This window comes from Tachysurus fulvidraco, chromosome 2 (assembly GCF_022655615.1).
Source record: "Tachysurus fulvidraco isolate hzauxx_2018 chromosome 2, HZAU_PFXX_2.0, whole genome shotgun sequence".
Taxonomy (NCBI): domain Eukaryota; kingdom Metazoa; phylum Chordata; class Actinopteri; order Siluriformes; family Bagridae; genus Tachysurus; species Tachysurus fulvidraco.
Window position 1 is genome coordinate 23,928,326 of NC_062519.1, and position 22,732 is coordinate 23,951,057.

Below are 22,732 nucleotides of genomic sequence, written 5' to 3' on the forward strand. Positions count from 1 at the left end.
AAAGTGTGTGTGCCTGTATGTGCGTGCGTGCGCCTGTGTGTGCGTGTGTGCGCTCGACTGTGCGCGTCTGTGTGTGTTGATTAGGTTCAGAAACGGTGGTCAGCTCTCCTATGTTTCAAGATTTTTCTACTGCTGATACAAATAATTGTCCTGTCTTGAGGTGACTGTAAAGATGCGTCCCGTTTCCTCTTTGCGCTGCCACGTGTGATTTACATGTTTTTACGTTTAACTACCAGTTTAAACCAGTTTGCGCTTTTGAAGCCAAAACACAGTCTGTGTTGAGTGATCATTTCAGACTGGTTAGTTATGAGCTCTCACAACGGCTTATTCATTGGGTCGCATATGACACACACACACACACACACACACATATTTGTGACCGGTCTATTCTCTGTTATCTGCGTCAATGTGCAAAACGTTTTTAAAGTATTCAAAGGATTGTTATTGCAAGCTTTTTTTTTAACAGCATATTTGGTCACATTCTCATATTGCACAATATTTCTGACGTAAGAGAGGAGGCAGAAGATGCCTTTGATGTCTCATCTGTATTGTAAATATGCCCAGTAGGACAAATGGAGCCCAGATGGACAGTAAAGCAGACATGTCTTTTAAAAATTCATCACATCCCTCCACGGTGTGCTCCCATTTAAAGGCTTTCGTATTAAACATTGATGCTTGAGGTGGATAGGAGAAGGCAGAGCTGACTTGAAACCATTGCACTGAATTAGAGATTACTTTGTGTGTGTGTGTGTGTGTGTGTGTGTGTGTGTGTGTGTGTGTGTGTGTGTGTGTGTGTGTTTTCATGCCATAAAATTGAAAGTGGTGTCTGATCTGGCATTAATTTGTATAATATTTGACTAGCTTGTGTTTCATGTCTAAACCATCAATTTTTCATTTTTCCCTTTTTTTTTTTGCCATTGCATCATCACGTAGCTGCTCTGAAACAAACCGATTTCTCCTTCCGGCTCTTCCTGCTTTCTTATTGAGCGCTTTTCTCAGAATGAGCAGGAACACTCGTACAAAACACTCGCCGCATCCAGCTGAACGAGGCAGATGTCTCACTACAAACACAGCTATTGAAGAAATCAGACATCGATCAGATAAATTGTTAATTATGGAAAACATCATTCAAGGTCTTAACTGAAAGGAGTCTTAATCTTAAGCCTCAAATGAACAACTGTGAAAAATGTGCGTCATGAATACGTTTGCTAAATATATTTCCAGTATGTGGAACACACCTCCGTGTTTTACTGACCTGTGTGGTTTTGTCTTTATTTGTATCGGTAAACTTCATGATCTGTTCAAGGAAGCTGCTTTTGGCTGCTTTTAAATCTGTTAGGATCAATAGGACTCATCATGGCACTAAACAACCTGGAGGGGAAAAAGTCCATTCGATTTCTCACGTAGTTGAACCGGTGCCAAAGCGTACATTCTGCCATGAGGCGAGGAGTTGCTCATTGGCAGCAAATCCATGGGAAGTATTCTGCACGCTGCAGCCAGGCTGACGTCAGAGCCACATAACCTGTGGTTTGAAAAAGTGCCAGGCGTTCAGCATGGAGCACAAGAAGGTGGGGAGATCCACTGGAACGTAAACAAAGAAAGTACAGAAGCTTAGCAGAGCAGTTTTCGAGGTCTGCTGTCCTTTTTTTTAACCTCAGGATTGTTCCTTGTTTTCAAGCTACTTCCTCTTTTTGCCATCACGTTTTTGTGCGTGACATCCTCTTCTGTAACGTGTACAAAAATGGACTGTGAATTTCTTCAGACTTCTGGTTGCAGTATCATCTAGGTTAGCTTTGTGGAACTGGGAACATTAGGCCTTTTGTGCATTAGGTATGTAAGTTATTAGTCCTCGAAATTGCCGTACAAAGTGCAGCTCAACCCTAAATCTGACACACCTACAGCAAGTAATCAGTCTGTTGTATAAGGGCTGCAGTTGAATTCAGTAGATGTTCTGTTAGGACTTTTGGACCATTACCTGACTCTTATTGTGAAAAATATGGTGTTTTATCAATCCAAAAACATGTAAGTCGGCGGTAAATATCGAAGAGGATAAGTTGCTTAAATTTCCTTATGAAGTTTTTTATAAGCAGAAGAAAGAATGATGTTAAAGAAAGGAAGTAACTTTGTGCATTGCTGCTCAGCCACTTTTGTTTCTGGCTAACAAAGTTGCCGCGTTTGTCTATACATTTCCTAGCCGTCGCATGTGATCGGTATGAACGTGCTAGGAGCAGAGGTAGCGACGTAAGGTGTTTTCAACAGAACCAGATTTCGAGTGCGGGTTTGCTTTCGCTAGGTCGGGAAACTAACCTGTAGTATGGGTAAGGAGCAGGCCAGAGAGAGGGCTGGGATTTGAACCGCTGGAGTAAGGAACTGGACAGAAAAGGTATGCCCCTTTTTCACCGAGGCAGTTCGAGTGCTGGTACGGAGCCAGAGCCTAATTTAGAACCAGTTCTTTCTGTTTCGACCGCCAAAGCACTGGCTCTGAACCAGGAAAAGTGGTTCTTAAGTAGCACCAAAACGTCGCTGGTCTAGACTTAAGAACCGCTTGGGGCGGGAGCTGTGGGCGGGGTTACTGTTAGCGCATTTGATGAGGATGACCTTAAGTATACTAATGTTTAATACACTTTTCCTTTACCGCGATATGATACATTATCAGCACACATGATAGTAGGTAGCTAGATGCTAAGGCTAACTTTTTTTCTGTGTTAACGATAAAATAACGTTATGTACTTTATCGATTGCAACCTCCGTTTATACAGATTACACGGAGCTGCACGTATACGTTTTATTCGCCGTGATGGCTCTCTAGTCGGTGGAAAGGCAAACCGGTTCTTAGAAGGTTCGCCAGTGGAACCAACTTTGAACCAGCACCAGCGCTAGCTCTGAACCAGGACCCGGTTCTTTCCGGTGGAAAAGAGGCAGTAGAAGTAGAAGGAATTAGATGCATTTTAATGATTGTTTTGAAATCGTGAGCAGTGTTGCAATAATCCGATTCCACACCGTAACCAACAATGACACTGACAGCTGCCTGGGGACGTGCCGTTTTGGGCTGGATTTGTGCCTCCAACGGAAAAGGTTTTCAACTGCTTAGTTGCACTATACTTGTGTGAGGTTTCTCAAAGACTCCAGCTCTGGAGCTGAGAACCTTGTATCTGAGGTACACATGAATTTACCCCAGAATCTCTCTCTCTCACACACAGACACACACAGAGACAGAGTTGCATGATGAACTGCAGGTCCACCTGAGGTTAAACGGTTGTCCATCCTCGTATTGATTAAGCTGTACAGGCTTTGGGAGCAGGGATGGAGTCATTAGATGCAAATACAAGCTTTTGTGACATTCGGAGGGGGTTGAAAGGCCAAGCCACAAGAGCTCTAGTATGCAATTGATTATTAATATGCAAGTTCCGTTTTATTGCTCATCGTATCACATTTAAAAAAATTTTTTTTTTTTTTTTTTTTTAGACATATCTTTGCTTTCTTTCCCAAAAAGGGAACCGAAAATTCAGAAGTGTTGCTCGTGCTGCCTGCTTACACTTGCGAGACCTTTTAATGATGTCTGTTTAATTTACAGTGGAAAAACAGAACTTTTTTTTTGTTTTTTATCTTCGGCACAAAACCTAAAGAAACTCGGACACGTACCTTTCGCATGCTGTATGAATGAGATCATTTTACACAGGAAAGGGAGCTAATTTGCAAATTCATTTGTATTTTGTTTGAACCTTTTGTCTCCTATCTGCTTATTTGGAATTCCTCGGAGGTTGATAAAAATGAAAGATGGCCCCAGGCTCGGTGGTTTTTAATTTATTTATTTATTTATTCTGTGCTAACTCATTCCCCACTCAGGCCTGCAGGTGTACTATACCTCTCCCGGGAAAAGACACAAAACCGCTACCGCTTAAAATTTCACTTCCTGCCCCGCAAAGAGCTAAAACAGTCTTATTTAATGTCTGATTTGCAAGATTGCTAAATTCAAAAGTCATTTGAATTATTAAATGGTGCAGATCTTTGAGTTTCAGGTTTCACTCTGATACAGTGATACACGAAGTAACATTTGCACCATGCAGGTGTTTGTTACAGCCCTGTCTGTGCTGCTGATTCACGCGGAGAGAATAAGGCCATGGATACGGAAGCCAGCGCTATTGTTTTCACACAATGCCTCTCCCTTTTATCAGAGACGCTCACAGGGCCTGCCTACCATTCAGCAACGGAGTTCTTTTATTATGATTCTGGGGCATGTTGAGCAAATTTGCTCTGTAAGACTGAAACTGGCTCACCGGTTGATTTCTTGCCCTTCCCCCATGCTGCGTATGGCAGGTGTGAAATGCCGTTACAGTTTCGACACCGGTGTCTTCTCTGTGTCCATGGTGATGGATTCTTGTTCACTGAATGGCTTTGCTGAATAACACAATGTGTGTATAATACAATAAAATGCTATATTTAGGTCATACTGTTATTATACTATTATAAAAAATCATTTGTTAAAAATGTCGGTGTGCGTGCGTGCTCACGCACGTGCATATTATATATACACACCCACACAAAATCACGTGTATGTGTGTATATATATATGTGTGTGTGTGTGTGTATTTTATATTTATTTTATTTTATTGTTACTCTTTTTTTGGGGGGGAGCAGAATTGCTTTGGTAGTAATTCACAGTTTTTGATAACTAAATTTTGACTACGTTGCCTGGCAGGAGCCAATCAGGGTTGAGTGTAGGAGACAAAATTGTAGTATACTATAATTATGTTTACCAATCCAAAAAAACAAACAAACATTAAAGCTAATGACATAAGAGTGTAGAAAATATTTTCCCTTTTTATTAAACTTTTAACTAGCACTTTAGACTTTATTCTCTCCCATAACTTCAAATGTGATCAAATGCATTGTATAGAAATAATGCTAATTTTTTTGTTCCCTGTGTAATTTATTTATTATATTAGACACCACAGAGATCGTGAAACCTTTTAGTCCATGTTCTTTAAATGTAAATGTATTTTGTCTGAGAATCAATTCTCACAGACTGTATGAAATGTAGTTATTATTATTATTAGTTATAGCCCCTTACTTTAGTTATAGCCCCTGAAATGCAGGTGTAGTAACATGAGTGCTGTCTTACATTAGCATTAATGTAGCTAATAGCTATCAGCACAATAAACATTTTAATGTTGTTGTTTTTTTTTTTAACTTAGCTCGCTGATATTTGGATCATCTTTCCGAAGGCAAATGATTGTGTTGGAAATGAAACATTGATATTAGGATGTAGGGTGTGGTCTAGGTTTAATTTTACCTCTGTCACAAACGCACACACACACTACAGAATTATCTTGCTAGCAGCTGACATGTATTTAAAGCTTTGTATAAAAAGTGTTCGCTTTACGCTGAATGCCACCCTGTGTTGTTGTCTGTTGACTTGTCTGTCGGCATCCGTGTTTGTTTATTTGTTTATTTTTATTTTTTTAATATAAAAGTTGAAAGTCATTGCACTATTAGACCAACATGCTAACATCTGGTTTGCTGTGTAATTTTTTCCAATCACACTGCTGATCCAATTGCTGACAGCACTTGCATGAAGACGGTTTCTCCTTTGTTTGTGATCAGAGGGATGTGTTTCCACTGTACAGGCCAAATATCCTGCCAAATATCCTGTCATAAAGTCTGAGGTCTGTGAAGGGAAGCCCGCAGAACAATGGGGTTGATCGGTTTTAATTTTGGAGCTCTCCATTAACAAGGCTGCTGTCATGGTGTAGATAACTCTTCACGAATAGTCACTGTGTTTCTCTAGTATTTCTGTGCAAAGCTTTAGTGTTTTCTGTTTTATATCATGCTCCCTGTTTTTTTTTTATATCAGGTTTTCTGTTTTATATCAAGGCATATATTCAATATTGTGCATCGATTGAACTGAACAGCACAGAAGAGAATCAGCTAAAAGTACCCAAGGAAAATTTTACATATTATTATTATTATTACGCACGTGATTTTATTTTTTTTAAATTATATTTATTTATTTTTAATATGCAAACTTTTTTTGGGTTCTTGAAAAGGAAGCGGGAGGGCTTTATAAATTTTTTTTTGACTGTGATAATTGCCAGAGCTGATAAGGATAAAGATCAGCTGATGTGCTTTAGCATGATTGTGTGTGGGGAGGACGACGACTGCTTGTAAATGAGAAGGAGGCACTGATGGAATTCCATTAGAAAACGAGAGAGAGAGACTGACTGACTGATGAAAGGAAGCTCTTTTGAGAAGCACCATGCCATAAATTTCTCAAAGTGCATGCATCCTGTAATTAAGCCTATGCTGCATTAACAGCCACCCCACCCCCCAATCCCCCTATCAGTCATCCGACCCCACCCCTCCTCCATCCCCCACTCTCCAGCAGCCCGCTGGGACTACTTCACCCCAGCGTCCGTCCCTTGAAGTCTTACTCTTCTTGTTTTGTTCCCAAGAGATGTAATAATTAACCTTTCCTATTGCTCCCTGGATAAAAAAAATCGAGGTCTTGTGTGACCATGAGCACAAGCTAATGGGCAGTAGTGTGAGCCAGTGGTATCTGCCTTCCTCTTCCTCTCTGGCAGCATTGATATGCCATTATCACAGTGAAGACGCCACATGCTTCTGTCAGCGTCTAGTGAAGAATTTAACCGCACTCTGTATTACTACGCAGTACTACCAGATAGCAGGATATTTGACTTTTATTTTGTTGTTTTATCAAGGGTTCATTGCTAGCATGGATATTAAAATCAGGTATCTTTATTATACTAGTTTCTACATGACTAATATTTTCCTGTCTGTCGTATGAAAGCAGCAGATTTTCGTGTGTGTGTGTGTGTGTGTGTGTGTGCCTTATGATCTCCCAGTGCAGTACCAATAGTACCACCTGGTTTTCTATTTACAAGATTTGTATTAACAAGAACTAATGGTTCTTGGGTGTGGTGTTATATTAAATGTTTGTGAGGAACATTTCTGGTGTCACATTAAATGTTTAACAAAAAATGTTGCATGTCCGCGAAATACCAGCTTTACAGGTTGTCCTGCGCTGATAAGAGCCTTAACGATGAAAATAATGTCTTGCCTTTACTATTGAAAAGAAATGAATGCCTTTTTTTTATTAACTTAATCATAGTTTATTACTCCGCTTTCTTGGAAACCAACCCCAAGGCACTTGTTTTCCAGTCATATGAGACCAGGTTCTTATCTGTTCCACTCAGGAGACAAATATGTCTGAAAGGAATTGACAAAAATGCCATTGCCAGGTCTGATAAAATCAGCCTTTTTTCTGCGATTATCCTAAACAGCAACACAACTAGCTCTTTTTGCTAGCGTGGTGGAAACTGTGGAATACAGCCTATGTGTTGTGTGCTGGTCTGTATCTAGTCACACCTACAATGACTTAATCCGAGCGTGACTTCATTGTTGAATTTAACCGTTGTGATGTGGTGCACCATAATGACGGTGCAGTTTCTTTTACTCCGGGAAACTGAACCCCGAGTTTTGTCGGCTCAGGTCTGGGCCTGCCCATGTTTTTGAATGTTTAGCTTAACAATGCGCCATTAGGTGCCTACCTCTTATACAGAAGGCGTCAACTACTTAAAATATAAATAACATTTCACAACCACAGCCTACATACAGACAGTAGAGAATTACACCCGGCTCAGATTTTCAACCAGTGCTGACACAATCAGAGGGACTAGCAATTAGACCTGGCATGCTTGTGTAATTTTGGCTTGTAGTTAATAATGATTAATGACTTCATTGTCTTGTAGAATAGACATAATAGAAGTGCAAATACGCAGCCTGTACATTCACTTTTGGTTTGCTTTGAAATAATTCCAAAAAGAAGACCAAACTTAATACATTTATTCTTATATTTATACAATAATAATAATTCTGTAATTTTTAATTTTTATGGTAACATTTTTGTCTGTTTTTGGCTTTCTATCAATACAGCTTTATCAAGTTTATAGTGCCTGCCTTAACTCCTTTCTCTCTCTCTCTCTTTTCTCTCTCACACACTCTATCTTTCTCACTCTCTCACTCTCTATCTCTCTTCCTCTTTCACCCACACACACTCTCTTTGTCTCTGTCTGTCTCTCTGTGTCTCTCTCTCTCTCTCTCTCTCTCTCTCTCTCTCTCTCTCTCCCCCCACAGCTGTATGAACTGGACAGCGATCCCAAGAGGAAAGAGTTCCTGGATGATTTGTTCAGCTTCATGCAGAAGAGAGGTACATAATCATTACAATGCTTCCCAAACCTAAGTTTAGTTTATAAATGAAGCATAGCAGCAGTCCGTGTTCCACGAACACTTTCAGTTCAGTCCGAATGTTTTACATTTTGGGAATTACATTTACATGTATACCCCTAGGTTTCTCTTCCTCTAATGAATGAGCTCCCAGCTCAAGTTTCAGCTCGATGAAGCAACATTTCTTTAATTACTGCTTTATAGCTGTTAAAGTTTTTACTGCTTACATTATGATGGACTTGATCTATGGCCTCCTAACTTATAGAAAACTGCAATATATGTGTGAAAATCAGCACATGCTCTAGCTTGGCCTTGGAGTTATCAGAACATTTTATCATCTGAGCTTTCTATTAAATAGGTTCCAACATACTGAAGTGTGTACAGATTGTTTTCCCCATATATAAGCAGCACTGAAGTTCCCTGTTCTTGCGTAAAAGAAGAAGCTTCGTCGCCTATAATGCGTACCACACAAACGTGGAACGTACACTTATCAACCATAACCACAGATAGGTGAAGTGAATAACATTGATCCTGTTACAGTGGCAACTGTCAAGGGGTGGGATATATTTAGTCAGCAAGTGGACAGTCAGTTTTTAGAGTTGATGAGTTTGAAATGGGAGAAATGGGCAAGGGTAAGGATCTGAGGGACTTGGGTTAAATTTCAATAGCTAGACAGTTGGGTCAGACCAGTTCTGGGAAGACATGGCACCAGGATGCAAGCCTGCAGAGGCAGTTTGATGCTCTAAGCAACGTTCGTCTGGGGGAAAACTTGGGTCCTGGCATTCGTGTGGATGTTGCTTTGAACTGTATTATTTACATACACATTTCTGATGACCAAGTGTAGATAATGTTCTCTGCCACACTGCAAAAATTGTTCAGGGGTGGTTTGAGGAACTTGACAAGAGATCAAGGTGTTGAGTTGGCCTCCAAATTTTCCCAATCCTTATCTGATCGAACATCTGTGGGATGTGCTGGATACACAAGTCTGATCCATGGAGGCCACACTTTACAACTTACAGGACTTAAAGGATCTGCTGCTGATGTCTTGGTGCCAGATATTTTTAAAGGTCTTGCGTGGTCCATGCCTTGATGAAGCAGATCCCAAACCCCAAACCTAACCCACATGATATTAGATAGTTGACGTTAGATGTTAACGTTATGGCTGATTATGTGTATAAACAGTTATTTAACGTAATACTGCCATCTAGGGACAAGCAGACAAACTACTCCCCCTACATTCTTTTCATGATTCTCTCCCACATAAATTGTGTTAGAGTTCAAGTAATTTTAATGGAATTACAATACTGTCCAAATGTAGGAATTCCCATTATAAACTATGCTTATTATGTTTCTTTGCAGGGACTCCAGTGAACAGGATCCCCATCATGGCCAAGCAGGTGCTAGATCTGTATATGCTTTACCAGCTGGTGACGGAGAAGGGCGGCCTGGTGGAGGTGATCAATAAAAAATTATGGAGGGAGATCACCAAAGGTCTGAACCTGCCCACCTCAATCACCAGCGCTGCCTTCACTCTCAGAACACAGTGAGTGATCTGTAAATCTTTACATCAGAAACCTTCATATATGTATGTAAGGAATAGAATCAAAGACAAGGGTGAGTTGTCTTTTAAATAACAAACCCAAAACCGCACAGTTTTAGTCTTGTGCCACATCTGCTTGTTCATTCTAACAACCTCGGATTTATTAAAGAAAAACATATTTTACAATCTTTATTATTCCTTGATGTTTTGCGGATGTTCCACTACGAGTTCAATCCTGTTATTGTGCACTTATTGGTTTCTTTATTTTAAACAAATCCTGAATAACAAATTTCCTGTGTGAAATCGTACATCTGATGCGCATGAAGTGGAGCTGTAGGTTGTTCTTGTTGGGGTCTTTTCTCCCGGACCTAATATTTGTAACCCCTTCTCTTTCCAGATACATGAAGTACCTTTACCCATATGAATGTGAAAAGCGGGGTCTCAGCAACCCCAACGAGCTCCAGGCTGCCATAGACAGTAACCGGCGAGAGGGACGGCGTCAGGCTTTTGGCGGGTCCCTTTTCGCTTACTCACCCAATGGGGCTCCAACCATGCTGTCCTCCCCTAAAATCTCTGTGCCCACCATCGGTATGGCTGTGGGCACCAGCGATACCTCACTTACCTCAGTTCAAAAGGTCAAGAAGGGTAAGAACAGTACAAGGCAAGAATGACGATATGAGTCAAGTGGCTGATTAAAACTATCTTTGAAATCTATGTCCCTGACATGCACTTTCTTCATTCCTCACGTCCTCTGATTAACCTCACTTGCTTTTCTCTGCTTTATCTAGAAGATGATGGGAGCCAGTCTCTGACTGCACAGGCCAACAGACTGCCTGGCACTCTGGCAGCTCAGTCAGTAGCAGCAGCTCAGGCGGTGGCGGTGCAGGCTGCCATGGCCGCTCAGGTTGCTGCGCTTGAGCAGCTGAGAGAGAAGCTGGAATCGGGCGAGCCACCCGAGAAAAAGATGGCGCTGCCTGCAGAGGACCATCAGCGGCTTCTGCAGAGGGCACTGCAGCAGAACCTGCTAGCGATGAGCACCCAGATGCCTATGAACATCCGTATCAACAGTCAAGGTAACAAAGCTTGAGACGTGTCCAAACTGAGCACCTTTTATCCTTCCAACTAGTGAGCATCTGAAAAGATTGTGACAGAAGAGTGAACCTCATGCGATGCACGTGAGAAGCTGAATAATCCTGCTGTACATGCTTGATAAATCCAGACAACGCAATTAACAGCAATGTTTGCACCTTCACCATTATTTCTACAGATTAGACCAGAAAGTCAAATCCCTTATTTATATCAAATACACACATAAACTCACAATTTTCAATACCCCATTTCATAAAGGCTTAAATTGCAATAAGCAACTGTTTATGTTTAAAAGAACAGCAAGTCGACTCAGATCCATTGTAGGATAAGGACGGTTGTTCAGTTGAGATAAAGTGCTGATGTGTGGAAATGAATGAAGGCTACAGACGTTAGCTGTACGTCGAGCTTTTATTCCTGCAGGAATTAGCCAGATGCCCTTAGGAGCGTATTTGTATCAAACCCTTTTCTTATCACCTCACTTCTATTGAGCCGGATAGAAGATACCAAATTCACCTCCATGTTCCTTTCCACGTTTTTTGGCCTTTTCGTGTGCCGTGACTCCTCTGCCGTGTTGTGTTGCTAAATAACATGCTAACATTCGCTAACGTCTCGTACTACTTCTGATGTAATTGGTTGAGCTTTTAAACAGGTACATCTTCCAAAGTATTATTTTCCCTCTTAATTCATTGTATATAAAGGGGAAAATGTGAAGACGTACCAAAAGAAAGATTTATTGGGGGGAGAAAATGCCAGGCTTTCCCCGAATCGACAAGCTGTTACTCTTAAATGGTGTGGAAATTGATCATTTTTGGGGGAAACTTTACTTTTGGAAATGCCAGGAATTATTTCTTGTGGTAAAGTGTCTTGATGTAACCCCCATCCTTTTCATTGAACATCATGTACCGCGTACTCTATCCTCTTGTAGTGAAGCCAGTCCTTTCTTGCCTTTCATTTCCGTTTCATGTCACTACTCTCATCATAGTATAGTACTGACATGAGTCATGCCAGTCATTTATTTTCTCCCTTTAGGCTATGACACATAAGTGTGTTTCTATTCTTAATCAATGTAAATCTGCAAGTGCTTTAATAGTAACTGGCCTGAAATTTCCCCCCAACTGTACCAATATGATCAAAGAAAAGGATTGGGGGAGAAAACTACTGGTATTCCTACGCTTAAAAAAAAATTGTCTGAAACACTGTGTAAGATTATGACAGAAAAAATGAAGTCATAGCGCTGACCCATTTTTCACCTGGATGAACATCTCTGTTTCTACCACTTGACACAGAGGGGATTTCCCCACCACCACACAGCAGAGTAAACACCATGTTATAACCTGAAGTCAAGTGATTCAGTTGCGTGTGGTTTTATATGACAAAATTCGTAGTAAACGTGAGCTTACTTTAGTGCTTCCTTCTACATTTAGGTGCGTTATCGTAGGTGGATTCTCTTTGGTTCCTTTTTCTCAGGGAGTTTTTCATAACCACCATCACCTCGGTTTGTTCATTACGACTACGTTCCAATTTTTCTCATCTGATTTTATAGATTTCTGTAAAACTGCCTTGCACCCAGTTTACCTCAGACTCAGGATCCACCAGCATCCAAGTTAGAATTAAATGAACGAATGAGTAATATACAGTGTTTGTGGTTTATCAAGATTTGTTTGATTTAAGGATAAAATTGTAATGGACATATTAACGTTTTATTGCAAATTGTTTATTGGCTTGTTTTTTTTCCGTTTCAGAAAGTAGACAGGAGTCTGCCCTTAACCTCACCACGAACGGCCTGAACAGCATCAGTATGTCGGTGGAGCTCAACGGCGTCATCTACACTGGTGAGTGGAAGATGCAACAAAAGGTGTCTGTCGATGTTCAGTGGTCAGGTCTGGTATATATTTCGTGTAGTAATTTGCTTTGCGTTCTAATCACACCGGCCAACGTTTGGAGTCAAAACACTTGCTAATAGTCATATTTAAACTGACATTACAAAAGAGGTCTATTGATTATATGAATTTGCTTTATGACTGAAATGTTTGTTTGTTTACCTTCTTGTTAACGGTGCATACAACGATCCTGTGCTTTGTTTTGTCGCAGGTGTGCTGTTCGCTCAAGCTACCGGTCTAAACTCCTCAGGAACAGCTAACAAAACGGCTGGAGAGCGCAGCACCCCTCAGCAGCTTCCTCAGACACCTACCTCATCCAGCTCCACCAACCCATCACCCTAAACCCCACACAACCCCCCGTCTCAAAGCTAGCTAAAGCCAAAAATCAACCTCATTTTTTTTTAAGAGCGTATGCCAAAAAAGAAAAACCTAGCAGGAATAACAAGTTTCCAGACCACTTGACATACACTATCTCAGGTTCTCTCTTCTTTTATTCACTCTTTTGTTCAGTAGCCAAAATGAACTAAAAGATTACAGCAACAAAAGAGTCTTCTGGTTAAAACAAACCTATAATTAATACATACATACATACATATATATATATATATATATATATATATACACACACACACACCCCTACATATATTTACATACATACACATAACCTGTGAATAATTTATTTCTTTTCTGTATACAGAATACTTGGAATTAATAGAGCAGTAGAATCTAGAAATGGTAGCACACTGTTTACACACTTTACACATATTCAGACTGATGTTGAAGCTTTCTGGAAAACAGGAAAAACATTATGAATGCAATTTTATCATGAGTGTTATATAAAAACATAAAGCAAATAAGGTTCGTAACTATACATCTATATCTAGAGTGCCTTGCTGAACCCTCTACAGCTTCAATGTCTCTGTGCTTTTCGGAGAAATCCTTCTGTGGCAAATACAAGAGACTCACCGAAACCCTGACTTATGATGACGACTGTGCAACTTTCGACGTTTTCTGACCCCGGCATTTTGGAAAGAAGGGTGAAAACGATTTTTCCCCCCAGTTTTCAGAAAACGAAATGCCAATTATCTGAATCGTGAAACGAAAGTCTCGTAGGTTAGGTAGGCATTAATTAGCGGAGCAGAAGCTAATAATGCATTACAAACGTTATGGAGGATATATTTTTGCAAGCCAGCGTAAAACTTCTGTGTACGTTTAAGTACGTTTAAGATTTGAAAACTCTTAAACAGGAAAAAAAACACGCCGGAAAAAAAAAACCAAAAACAGAAATTTGAAATACAGGATATGCAACAGATCCTGTCTGTTGAATCATCTAGAAACGGTAGAAGGAACTTGCCTGTAATGAAAATATTATATTTTAAGGAAAACCACATAATCCTTTAATATATTAGACTGTTTTCTGCAAAATGTTTGTTCTAGAGACACTTGCCAAATTCACACACGTCAATATATTCATTGTTATTACGCAGATTTGTTATATAGCAGAATTCTATATATTTCCATACTTGACTCCGTGAACACAGGAATCTTAAGCACACACCGTTTGACTGCCGTTTTCTGGGCTGAAAAATGAACCTTAAGAATTCCAAGAGAATAGAGTCCAGTTTCAGCATCAGTGTGTGAGCTGGATGTGGACTAGACGTTCTGGCAGACCGTTAAACGTCACCGAGCTCGAACTGAACCCAACGCGTGTTTTAGCTCGTAATGAACGACTTGGACCTGAACCTTTGGTTAGCGCAAATCTATTTTTTGTTGTTGTTGTTGTTGTGGATTGTTGAGTGCATTAGACAGACTGCCCGAGACACAGATTATGCATTATTCTGATTAATAGTTGTAATTATTTGACTGAATTTTTAAGGGCATGTTCACTAATCATTTTTTTTTTTTTTTTGCGGTCGTGATGCTTTTCTTTTTTGTTGTACTAACTTTAGTGTTACACCATATTCAAGGTCAGGTTGCGTATTGATTGTAACGTTTATTTCCGGTATCAAAAGGGCCTGGCTTTCTAACAAAATAAAATGAAGCGGTTTGACGGCTCTCGGTAGCACTTCAGCTTTCAGGACGCATTAAAGCCCGAAAATATACATGATGGCAAAATGTTCTGCATGTCCGAAACCTCAAAACAGACAATTCTTGAATTTTTGTCCTTGTGCTTTTTGACAGTGTTTTCTCTCTCTCGTTTTCAGCCTTCGTTCTATCGCATCTGATAACGTGGCTCGTTTCTTCTTTCACATTAATTCACTGGCGTATAGGTCAATTCAGCATCTCTCTGGAGGCAAAGGTGTTTATTTATAATGAATAATATAAAATAAAAAAAATGCTTTTCACTATCAGGACGTGAGGGTAGTAGTACCTCCTTCAACTCTAGGCATGATGTTGTTGTTGTTGTTATTATTATTATTATTATTATTATTAGACACTCGCTCTATCTACCTCAACCATTCATTGTACTGGACTTTAGCCTGACTCAACACCGTTAACTCATTCACGGGACACAAAAACTGATACACAATTTATATGTAATTTCGTTATTAGAGTTCATTTGCAGAGCCAGGTTTAAAAAAATGTCGAGATTCGCACGTACAGTCTGTGACACTTTGAGACATTTTGAGGGTCTCTTTGGATTCATAACCACAAGTAGAAGTCTAACTGTGGATTCTGACTTGTGCTCTGTCCTTCCTCTGCCGTATCATCTCTGGTTGAGGTGGCAATTACCAGATAACCTGCTGCCTTCTAGTGGATCGAGTGCCCTCCATGCCAGCTGAGATCATTCATAAATAAAATCTTCCTGTTTCTTGTGTTGATTTACTTGAGAGTTGGGATTTGGGGATTTAAAGCGTTTCCTTCTCCTTACTAGAGACATGTCAGAAGATCCTTCTTGTATTTTGAGTTTTAATATATTAGATACAGCTCAACCATCAAGTTGTGTTCTGTATATTTAACCGTTACAGCTATGTTTTTTTCCCCCTTCGCTCCAGTCACCATCTAGAATTAGATTAGCTTAAGAAGTAAGTGCATTTTTTGTAAGATGTTTTTTTTTTTTTTTTTGAACACCTTTTAAATTGTGGAAAAACACCCAAAAATGAAATTTGACAATTATGTCTTCACTGTGTATTGAATATTGCAAAGACAACCAGAACATCTCACACTTATTAAATGATGCCTTATGCTTTGACAATTATTAAATTTTTTTTTCTTTAGAATTTTAATGTTACACTAAGAGAGTTGTGATTTTAACCGTTAGACTTTGGTAAAGTATTGAGTATTGAGGCTTAAAAAGAAAATAACTGTGATATATTTCTAAGGTTCCCAAGACATAACATTTTTCTAATTGGCCACTTTTCTGTTCTGGACACTTCTGGATCTGTACCAGCTGTGGAAGAGTTAACAAATGTATATTCATAAACATGCACATACTTTTATTTTATTTTTTTCTTTTAAACAAAAAAAAACAAGGCATTTGACATCATCTCAGGAAATACACTTCTACCTCCGCATCTATACATATGTTCATTTTTAGGGATTTTGGTACATTTAGTACACAAAGATATAATTCTACCTTTTTATAATGGTGTTACAGAATGACACTTGTATCACTGCTAGAGTATATATAAATGTGTGTGTGTGTGCGTGCGAGTGTGTGTGAATAGCTTTTCTTTACAGGATGTCCTTTTGGATGTTATTGTGGGTTTTTTTTTTTTTTTTAATATAAAACCTTAACAATGAAACTTATTTCACTCAAATAAGTTGCTCAGAACTAGAAGTAGGAGTAGGAGTATGGGCATTTCTGGGGATTGCCTAGATTAATAAGTTAAATATGTGTTTAATGTGTTCTATGAAAATGTGTGGCTTTTGCGGTATCTTGAGGGATTGTGTAGGACAGTTTCCTGACACCTCTGACTTATTTAATCCCAAATGTGTTTGTGTGAATTAATTTTATTTGGAAATATGAGTATATTAAATATATCATTTTTGTTGCAAAGATGGTCTAAAGAAGTGCGGTTTATTTGCTTAACAAACGTTTTGTGACTCGAATTCAACATGTTGGGAATGTGAAAGATCATTAAACTAAAGATGGATTTCAGACTAATGCAAAAACAATTTCACAAACGAAACTTCTAATCACATCGGGTATATGCTGCCCATATTTGAAGATTAATGGATAAAATAATATAAAAAAGGTTGAATGTAGGTGGTTTCTTTTTGTGTGTTTTTTTTAAATATAAGTTTACATTTTTATAACTGTCTTTTGTGTAATCGATATAGCTTTAGAGTTTCAATTGTAAACATATGAATATATAATAAATTCAGATTTGGTTTATCATTTTTCCTGCTGAAGATATTGATGCTTTTAATATATAGATATACAGGGCAAGAAGTTCCTAACCTAAGGATATTACTGCTTTCATTATCAGGTCTGTCTGCTGTAGAAACAAGAGGTAATCATCAGTAATCATCAGTAGAAGAGCTGTCCTTATTGTGTGATATTAATTATATATGTGTGTTAATGAAGTCACGACTAGTCTGTTAGGGAGATTAGTTTCATACTATTATGCAGTTCATCTGCCATGTTGTATAGTGTGTAGGCTTTACTTGGTCGATATAACAGAGCAGGATATAGGATTATAGTGTATTACAGTATAATAAATTATTAGCTTAGATCTCAGCTGTTGAGTGTGATTAGAGGAAATGAATTAAACTGCAATGTTTGTCTCAAACCTCTTAACAAACAGCACAAATTTATTTAATATCAGATATAATTTCTTTCTCCAAAAAAACACAAAGTCATATGGGAGGGTGATTAGTTTCAGACTATCATGAAAATATGTAGTGATGGAGCAGAGCAAACTATATGATTATTGTACAGAACAGTATATTACAGTACAACAAGGTTCAAGACCCAAGAGTTTTATTGTCATCTGCACAGTAAAAAAGAAAACACAATGGTTTTAGACAGTACAATGAAATGCTTACTTTGCACTTACAAAAGGAAAGAAAAAAAACACAGTCAATGTCAACTTTATTTGTATAGCACTATTTAAACACATGTTGACCGATGTGCTTTACAACATCTAAGTATAAAAAAGAAATAAATAAAATTTTAATAATAGCAATACTGCTATAAAAATATTGCTATAAAAATGTATTAAAAAATATAATATTGCTAATATTGCTATAAAAAGTATTGCTGCAAAAAAATTGCTATTAAAAAATTGCTATAAAAAACACAGTATTTACAGTATTGAGATCTCAGCTGTAGAGTATGACAGATAAAAAAAAAAAAACAAGTTAACCACAATGTTAGTCTTGACCCCCTAAAAAGTGTAAAAAGTGGTGTTTTTTTTTTTTTGTTCGTTTGTTGTTTTTTTTTACAGAAAAATCACCTGAATCTGATTTACACAAAATACACACTTCTTACTCCTGAATTTAGGGAATTCAGGAAATTAAGGGAATTCAGGAGTAAGAAGTGTGGGTGATTAGTATCATACAAATATCCTGTGATATATCAGAGCAAAATATATGATTATAATAGATATATTATAATAGATATAGTACCGTATTTATTTGTTTGTTTGTTTGTTTGTTGTTTGCCAAAATTTGATGACTGATCATTACCACATTTTGTTAGAGGGGTCAATACTAACATTGTCCTTTAACTCATTTCTTCCCATCAAATTCTACAGCTGAAATTTCAGCTAATAAACTCTAATAGTGTATTACTACATGATCATATAGTTTGTTCTGATATTTCACATGATATTTGCATGATCGGATGAAATTAATCACCTTCCAAAGTTACCCTTGAGTTCCTTTAATTTTTGGCCAAAAAACACTTCATTTCTAATGAACAATTTAAACATAGAATACAATATCGTCCTTGAATTAAGTTTACAATGTAGATCACACCTACATTGTAAACTTAATTCAAGGACGATATTGTATTCTATGTTTAAATTGTTCATTAGAATACAATATCGTCCTTGAATTAAGTTATATATAAGTCCTTGAATTAAGTTTACAATGTAGATCACACCTACAATCCTCAATCTCTTAGATAGGATATGGCATGAACATAACATAAGAAAGCCCAAATCCATCAAAAATCATTTTTAATAATAAACTAGCCAGTTTTTCTCACTTTTTACATATTTTCTGTATCTTACAGCAGTGTTGAAGGTTATCTGACTATCAACACTACATTGCCTCTTATTGGAGAAATGACAAACTTTATATTTCTAAAGCTTCACGAACAGAAGGTGGCGCAATTAACCAGCTTTCTTCTTAAAACAGAGACAATCAGACTTGTCACATATTGGAATTATACTGATACTCAGTGGCGGTTCTAGGATTTTTCTGTAACGGGGCCATTAAGGGGCCACATGTTACATTCAGGGGCCAAGTACAGGGTACATTCAAGCACACAAAATAATTTATTCAGTACGGTGCAGATACATTTCGGCAGTCATTCCTTTTTCAAACGCTTGAGTGCTGCCTATCGTTTGGGGGTGGAATTGCATCTGTGATCGTTGTGAAAAATTATCTGGTTGCTCTTCTCGTCGACGATTGATGGAACGGGGGCCAATCAGGGGCCAATCATGATACTACTGCTAATATTAATAATATAAATAATATTCTTGTTCTAAAGCAATAATCTCCTGATATGAATTTACAGCATTGAATTAAATTAAATTAAATTAATTATTATTATTATTTTTATTATTATCATTATCATCATCATCATCATCATCATCATTATCATTATTAGTAGTAGTCAAAATAGAAGTAGTAGTAGTAGAAGTAATCAATAAAGTAGCTTGTGACTACTGAAAACATGTGAACATTTGTTTTGTTATTTGACTTTACCTAAGTACAGGGCTCTCAAGTTTTGAAGACAGGCAAGAGTGACATCTCCAACCCTCCACCCAAACACAACAATAGTCCTACCCTTTTCACCACCTTCTCTGTTGCCTTTTAGTTGATTTCTTTGAAAGACAGATGCAATGATTACTGCATCCGTGGCCAGGATATCAAATATGACAGGATTTTAAAAGTGACCTATAACATTGACGATGCAATACACTTTCATTTATTTAGTGCTAATAAAATTAGTAAGCCTATTTGGAGAGATGTTTAATGTGACAAAATGTCAGTCATCGTGTGATAACGAAAATATGACTAGGCCTAGACCAGTGGCCTCCTTGCCCCCAAAAGAAAATGTATGACATAAAACATTCCAAAACGTTATATTTGAATTAAACAAAACATATTAAATTATAAAATGTAGTGCTGCTGGTTAGTATCCTTATTTTTATCAGATGTAATTACAAAGAATTTATGATAAATTCATTATTTTATAAAATGTCATAAAACCTCAGGGCCCCCAGTTTGAGAACCACTGGTCTAGACTACTTGTTCTGAGCAGGTGTTGTCAGTGAACCGGGGCCCCCGGCACCATCTCAGGGCCCCCAGTTTGGGAACCACTGGCCTAGACTACTTGTTCTGAGCAGGTGTTGTCAGTGAACATGCTGTACATCTGTTGGCTTAGTTACAGACACTCATGAAAAACAGGCTGATTATCTGGGAAACATCTCTAACAGCAGTCAACATGTCATTGTTTGTGTCAATGACTGTCTATGTGAAGTAGTGAATCATACAGCTAATGTTTCAGTGCTTCTAATTCCAAACTATGGCCTGTGGCTTGCTTCCATACTTTTACACATCCATTCACTCAGTGATCAGTTTTTATTGTCGAAAAGTATTAACCGTAGTTAGATCTTCTATTACTATGTAAACTCTGATGAGCTTAAACAATACGCCTTGTATATCATCAGTGTCTTGTATTTACTCGGTTGTTCTGACTTTGTGCTCTCAAAAGTCAGAGAGACTTTTTTTTAGCAAAATTTAAATGCATTTACAGAACATGATCGCTATTGCTTTGTTAACGCACACAGAGTCGTCTCTCCTAACTTTGGCTCAGAGTTTGGTGACCGTATCGTGTGTGATACGCTCGCTGTGTTTCCTGCTCAAGTCCATTGTGACCTCACGGCTTCCTGATTCCTTGGACAAAGTCATACTTAAAGGCTATTTGAAAAATATTTATAATCTAATTCAAGTATGGAAAATTTTTGAAGACAGAATCATTCATTTTTAGATAACTTAGTTACTAAATAAGTTATTCGTAGATAACTCTAAGCTTTACAAATATCGTGGCTCTGGTGCTTACAGTACGTCTAATACTGATTTAAACTAAAACCTGCCTAGCTTGTGAAACGTGATGAAATTTTATTCAAACTCACTTACAGTTGGACCAAAAACAGGAACTGAATTGCAGATGGTGCTAAAATTCCTCTTATTTTGTCATGAAAGACAGCTTTTCTGCTTCAGATGCTAAAGATGCTAAAACTCTGGGTCACAGTAGAGCTATCTGTTGATGTGTGATCCACCAGTTCTGTCAAGATCCTTTTATTTTTTTTCATTATAACACAAAACACTATAATTCCCACAATGCCTCCATACCTCTTAATCATATAGCAGAAATGCGATGACTTAAAGGGATTTAAAGTATTAAAAAAATGCTGCTAAGAATTTGAGAATAATTCCAGCTTTCAGCGGTGGTTTGATGACTAACGTTTCCACTCCAAACTCAGGTTTGACAGTTGCTATTGATTTATGGATTTATTGTTATGGCGTAGAGCAAATGAAAAGGCTTCTAACTGTGAAAACACACTGTACTTTGAAAGTGAGTTCCTGTCCTTGAGTAAACAGTGTAGCCACACCTAGTCTAGCCTTCACACGAGCGTCGCTTTAGACGTTTTAATAATAAGGTCTCTAAGGATTGTTCAGTCTGGAACAAAATGGACTAAATAAGATAAGGACACAATAAGTGACATTTATACAGGAAATGAGAATTTAAAACTGTATAAATTCCTCTCAAGGACATAGATGTTTAATTCTGAAAGCACTTGCATGGTGTATCACTGCTGCACACAGAGCGAAAGGCACTCTGAGGTTCATTGCTTCTTTTTTCCATGTTGCTTCAGTGCAAGGCCAAAGAGCACTGCTGATAAAGGGAGGGTGAACAAACTCCCGAATTCTTTTTAAAGGCTAAACTTTGCTTTTCCACTCGCAGTGTTTTTGTGATGACCGGGTTTCCTGGCAACAGTCTAAGAGCTTTGAAAACGGGGGCTTTGGAGAGGAATCTGTAGGAGTACGTCCTGTCTGCCAAATCAAATGTGTTGTAATGGTGGTAAAGTGGACCAGACTGAATCATACACCAACTTGGGACATGTGAGCAGGATTTTGAATTAACACACTAACTTCACATTTACCCTACTTTTATTTTCATCTGGTGTCTGGAGCATCCAAACCCAGAACCGAGTTTCGGTTCTTCTTCTTTCAGAGGGTTTCATTAAACCCAAATGAACATGAGGTTCCCTTCTGAGTCTGGTTCCTATCAAGGTTTCTTCCTCATGTCATCTCAGGGAGTTTTTCCTTGCCGTCGTCGACTCTGGCTTGCTCATTACGATAAATAGTGTTTTCAATTCTTACATTAATTTTAAACTTTAAATGTATGTATTCATTCGTTTATTTATTTTTGGTTCTTATTTTTATTAGTCTTATTTTTTTCTTCTATTTTTTATTTTTTTTTTTGCTTTGAGACAACGTGAATTGTTAGAAGCGCTATACAAATAAATTGTTTTTTATTGAATTCATAGGAGCTCAGTGATCTATCTATCTATTTATTTATTTATTTATTTATTTATTTATTTATTCATTCATTCATTCATTCATTCATTCATTCATTCATTATTGGCCATAGCTTTCAGACCACATGTTGATGTGCTTTATTATTTTATTGTGTGTGTGTGTTTAGGTCTATATACCATGATTAAAATAAGTAATGATTCAAAGGACTGTTTGTTCATGCTTGCAGTGTATAAGACAGAGACCAGAACAGTTA

At 38.0% G+C, this 22,732-nt stretch overlaps 1 protein-coding gene across 1 annotated transcript in view; it reads left to right on the forward strand.

The window, feature by feature from the left end:
• arid3a (AT rich interactive domain 3A (BRIGHT-like)) overlaps window positions 1-16,753 on the forward strand; it is a 31,505-nt gene extending 14,752 nt beyond the window's left edge. The window contains exons 4-9 of the mRNA XM_027169853.2: window positions 8,155-8,227; window positions 9,604-9,787; window positions 10,182-10,429; window positions 10,573-10,857; window positions 12,616-12,705; window positions 12,965-16,753. Coding sequence (XP_027025654.1) covers window positions 8,155-8,227; window positions 9,604-9,787; window positions 10,182-10,429; window positions 10,573-10,857; window positions 12,616-12,705; window positions 12,965-13,095 — 1,011 coding nt within the window. The 3' untranslated portion in view covers window positions 13,096-16,753. The remainder of the gene's footprint in view (window positions 1-8,154; window positions 8,228-9,603; window positions 9,788-10,181; window positions 10,430-10,572; window positions 10,858-12,615; window positions 12,706-12,964) is intronic.
• Window positions 16,754-22,732: the final 5,979 nt, after the last annotated feature.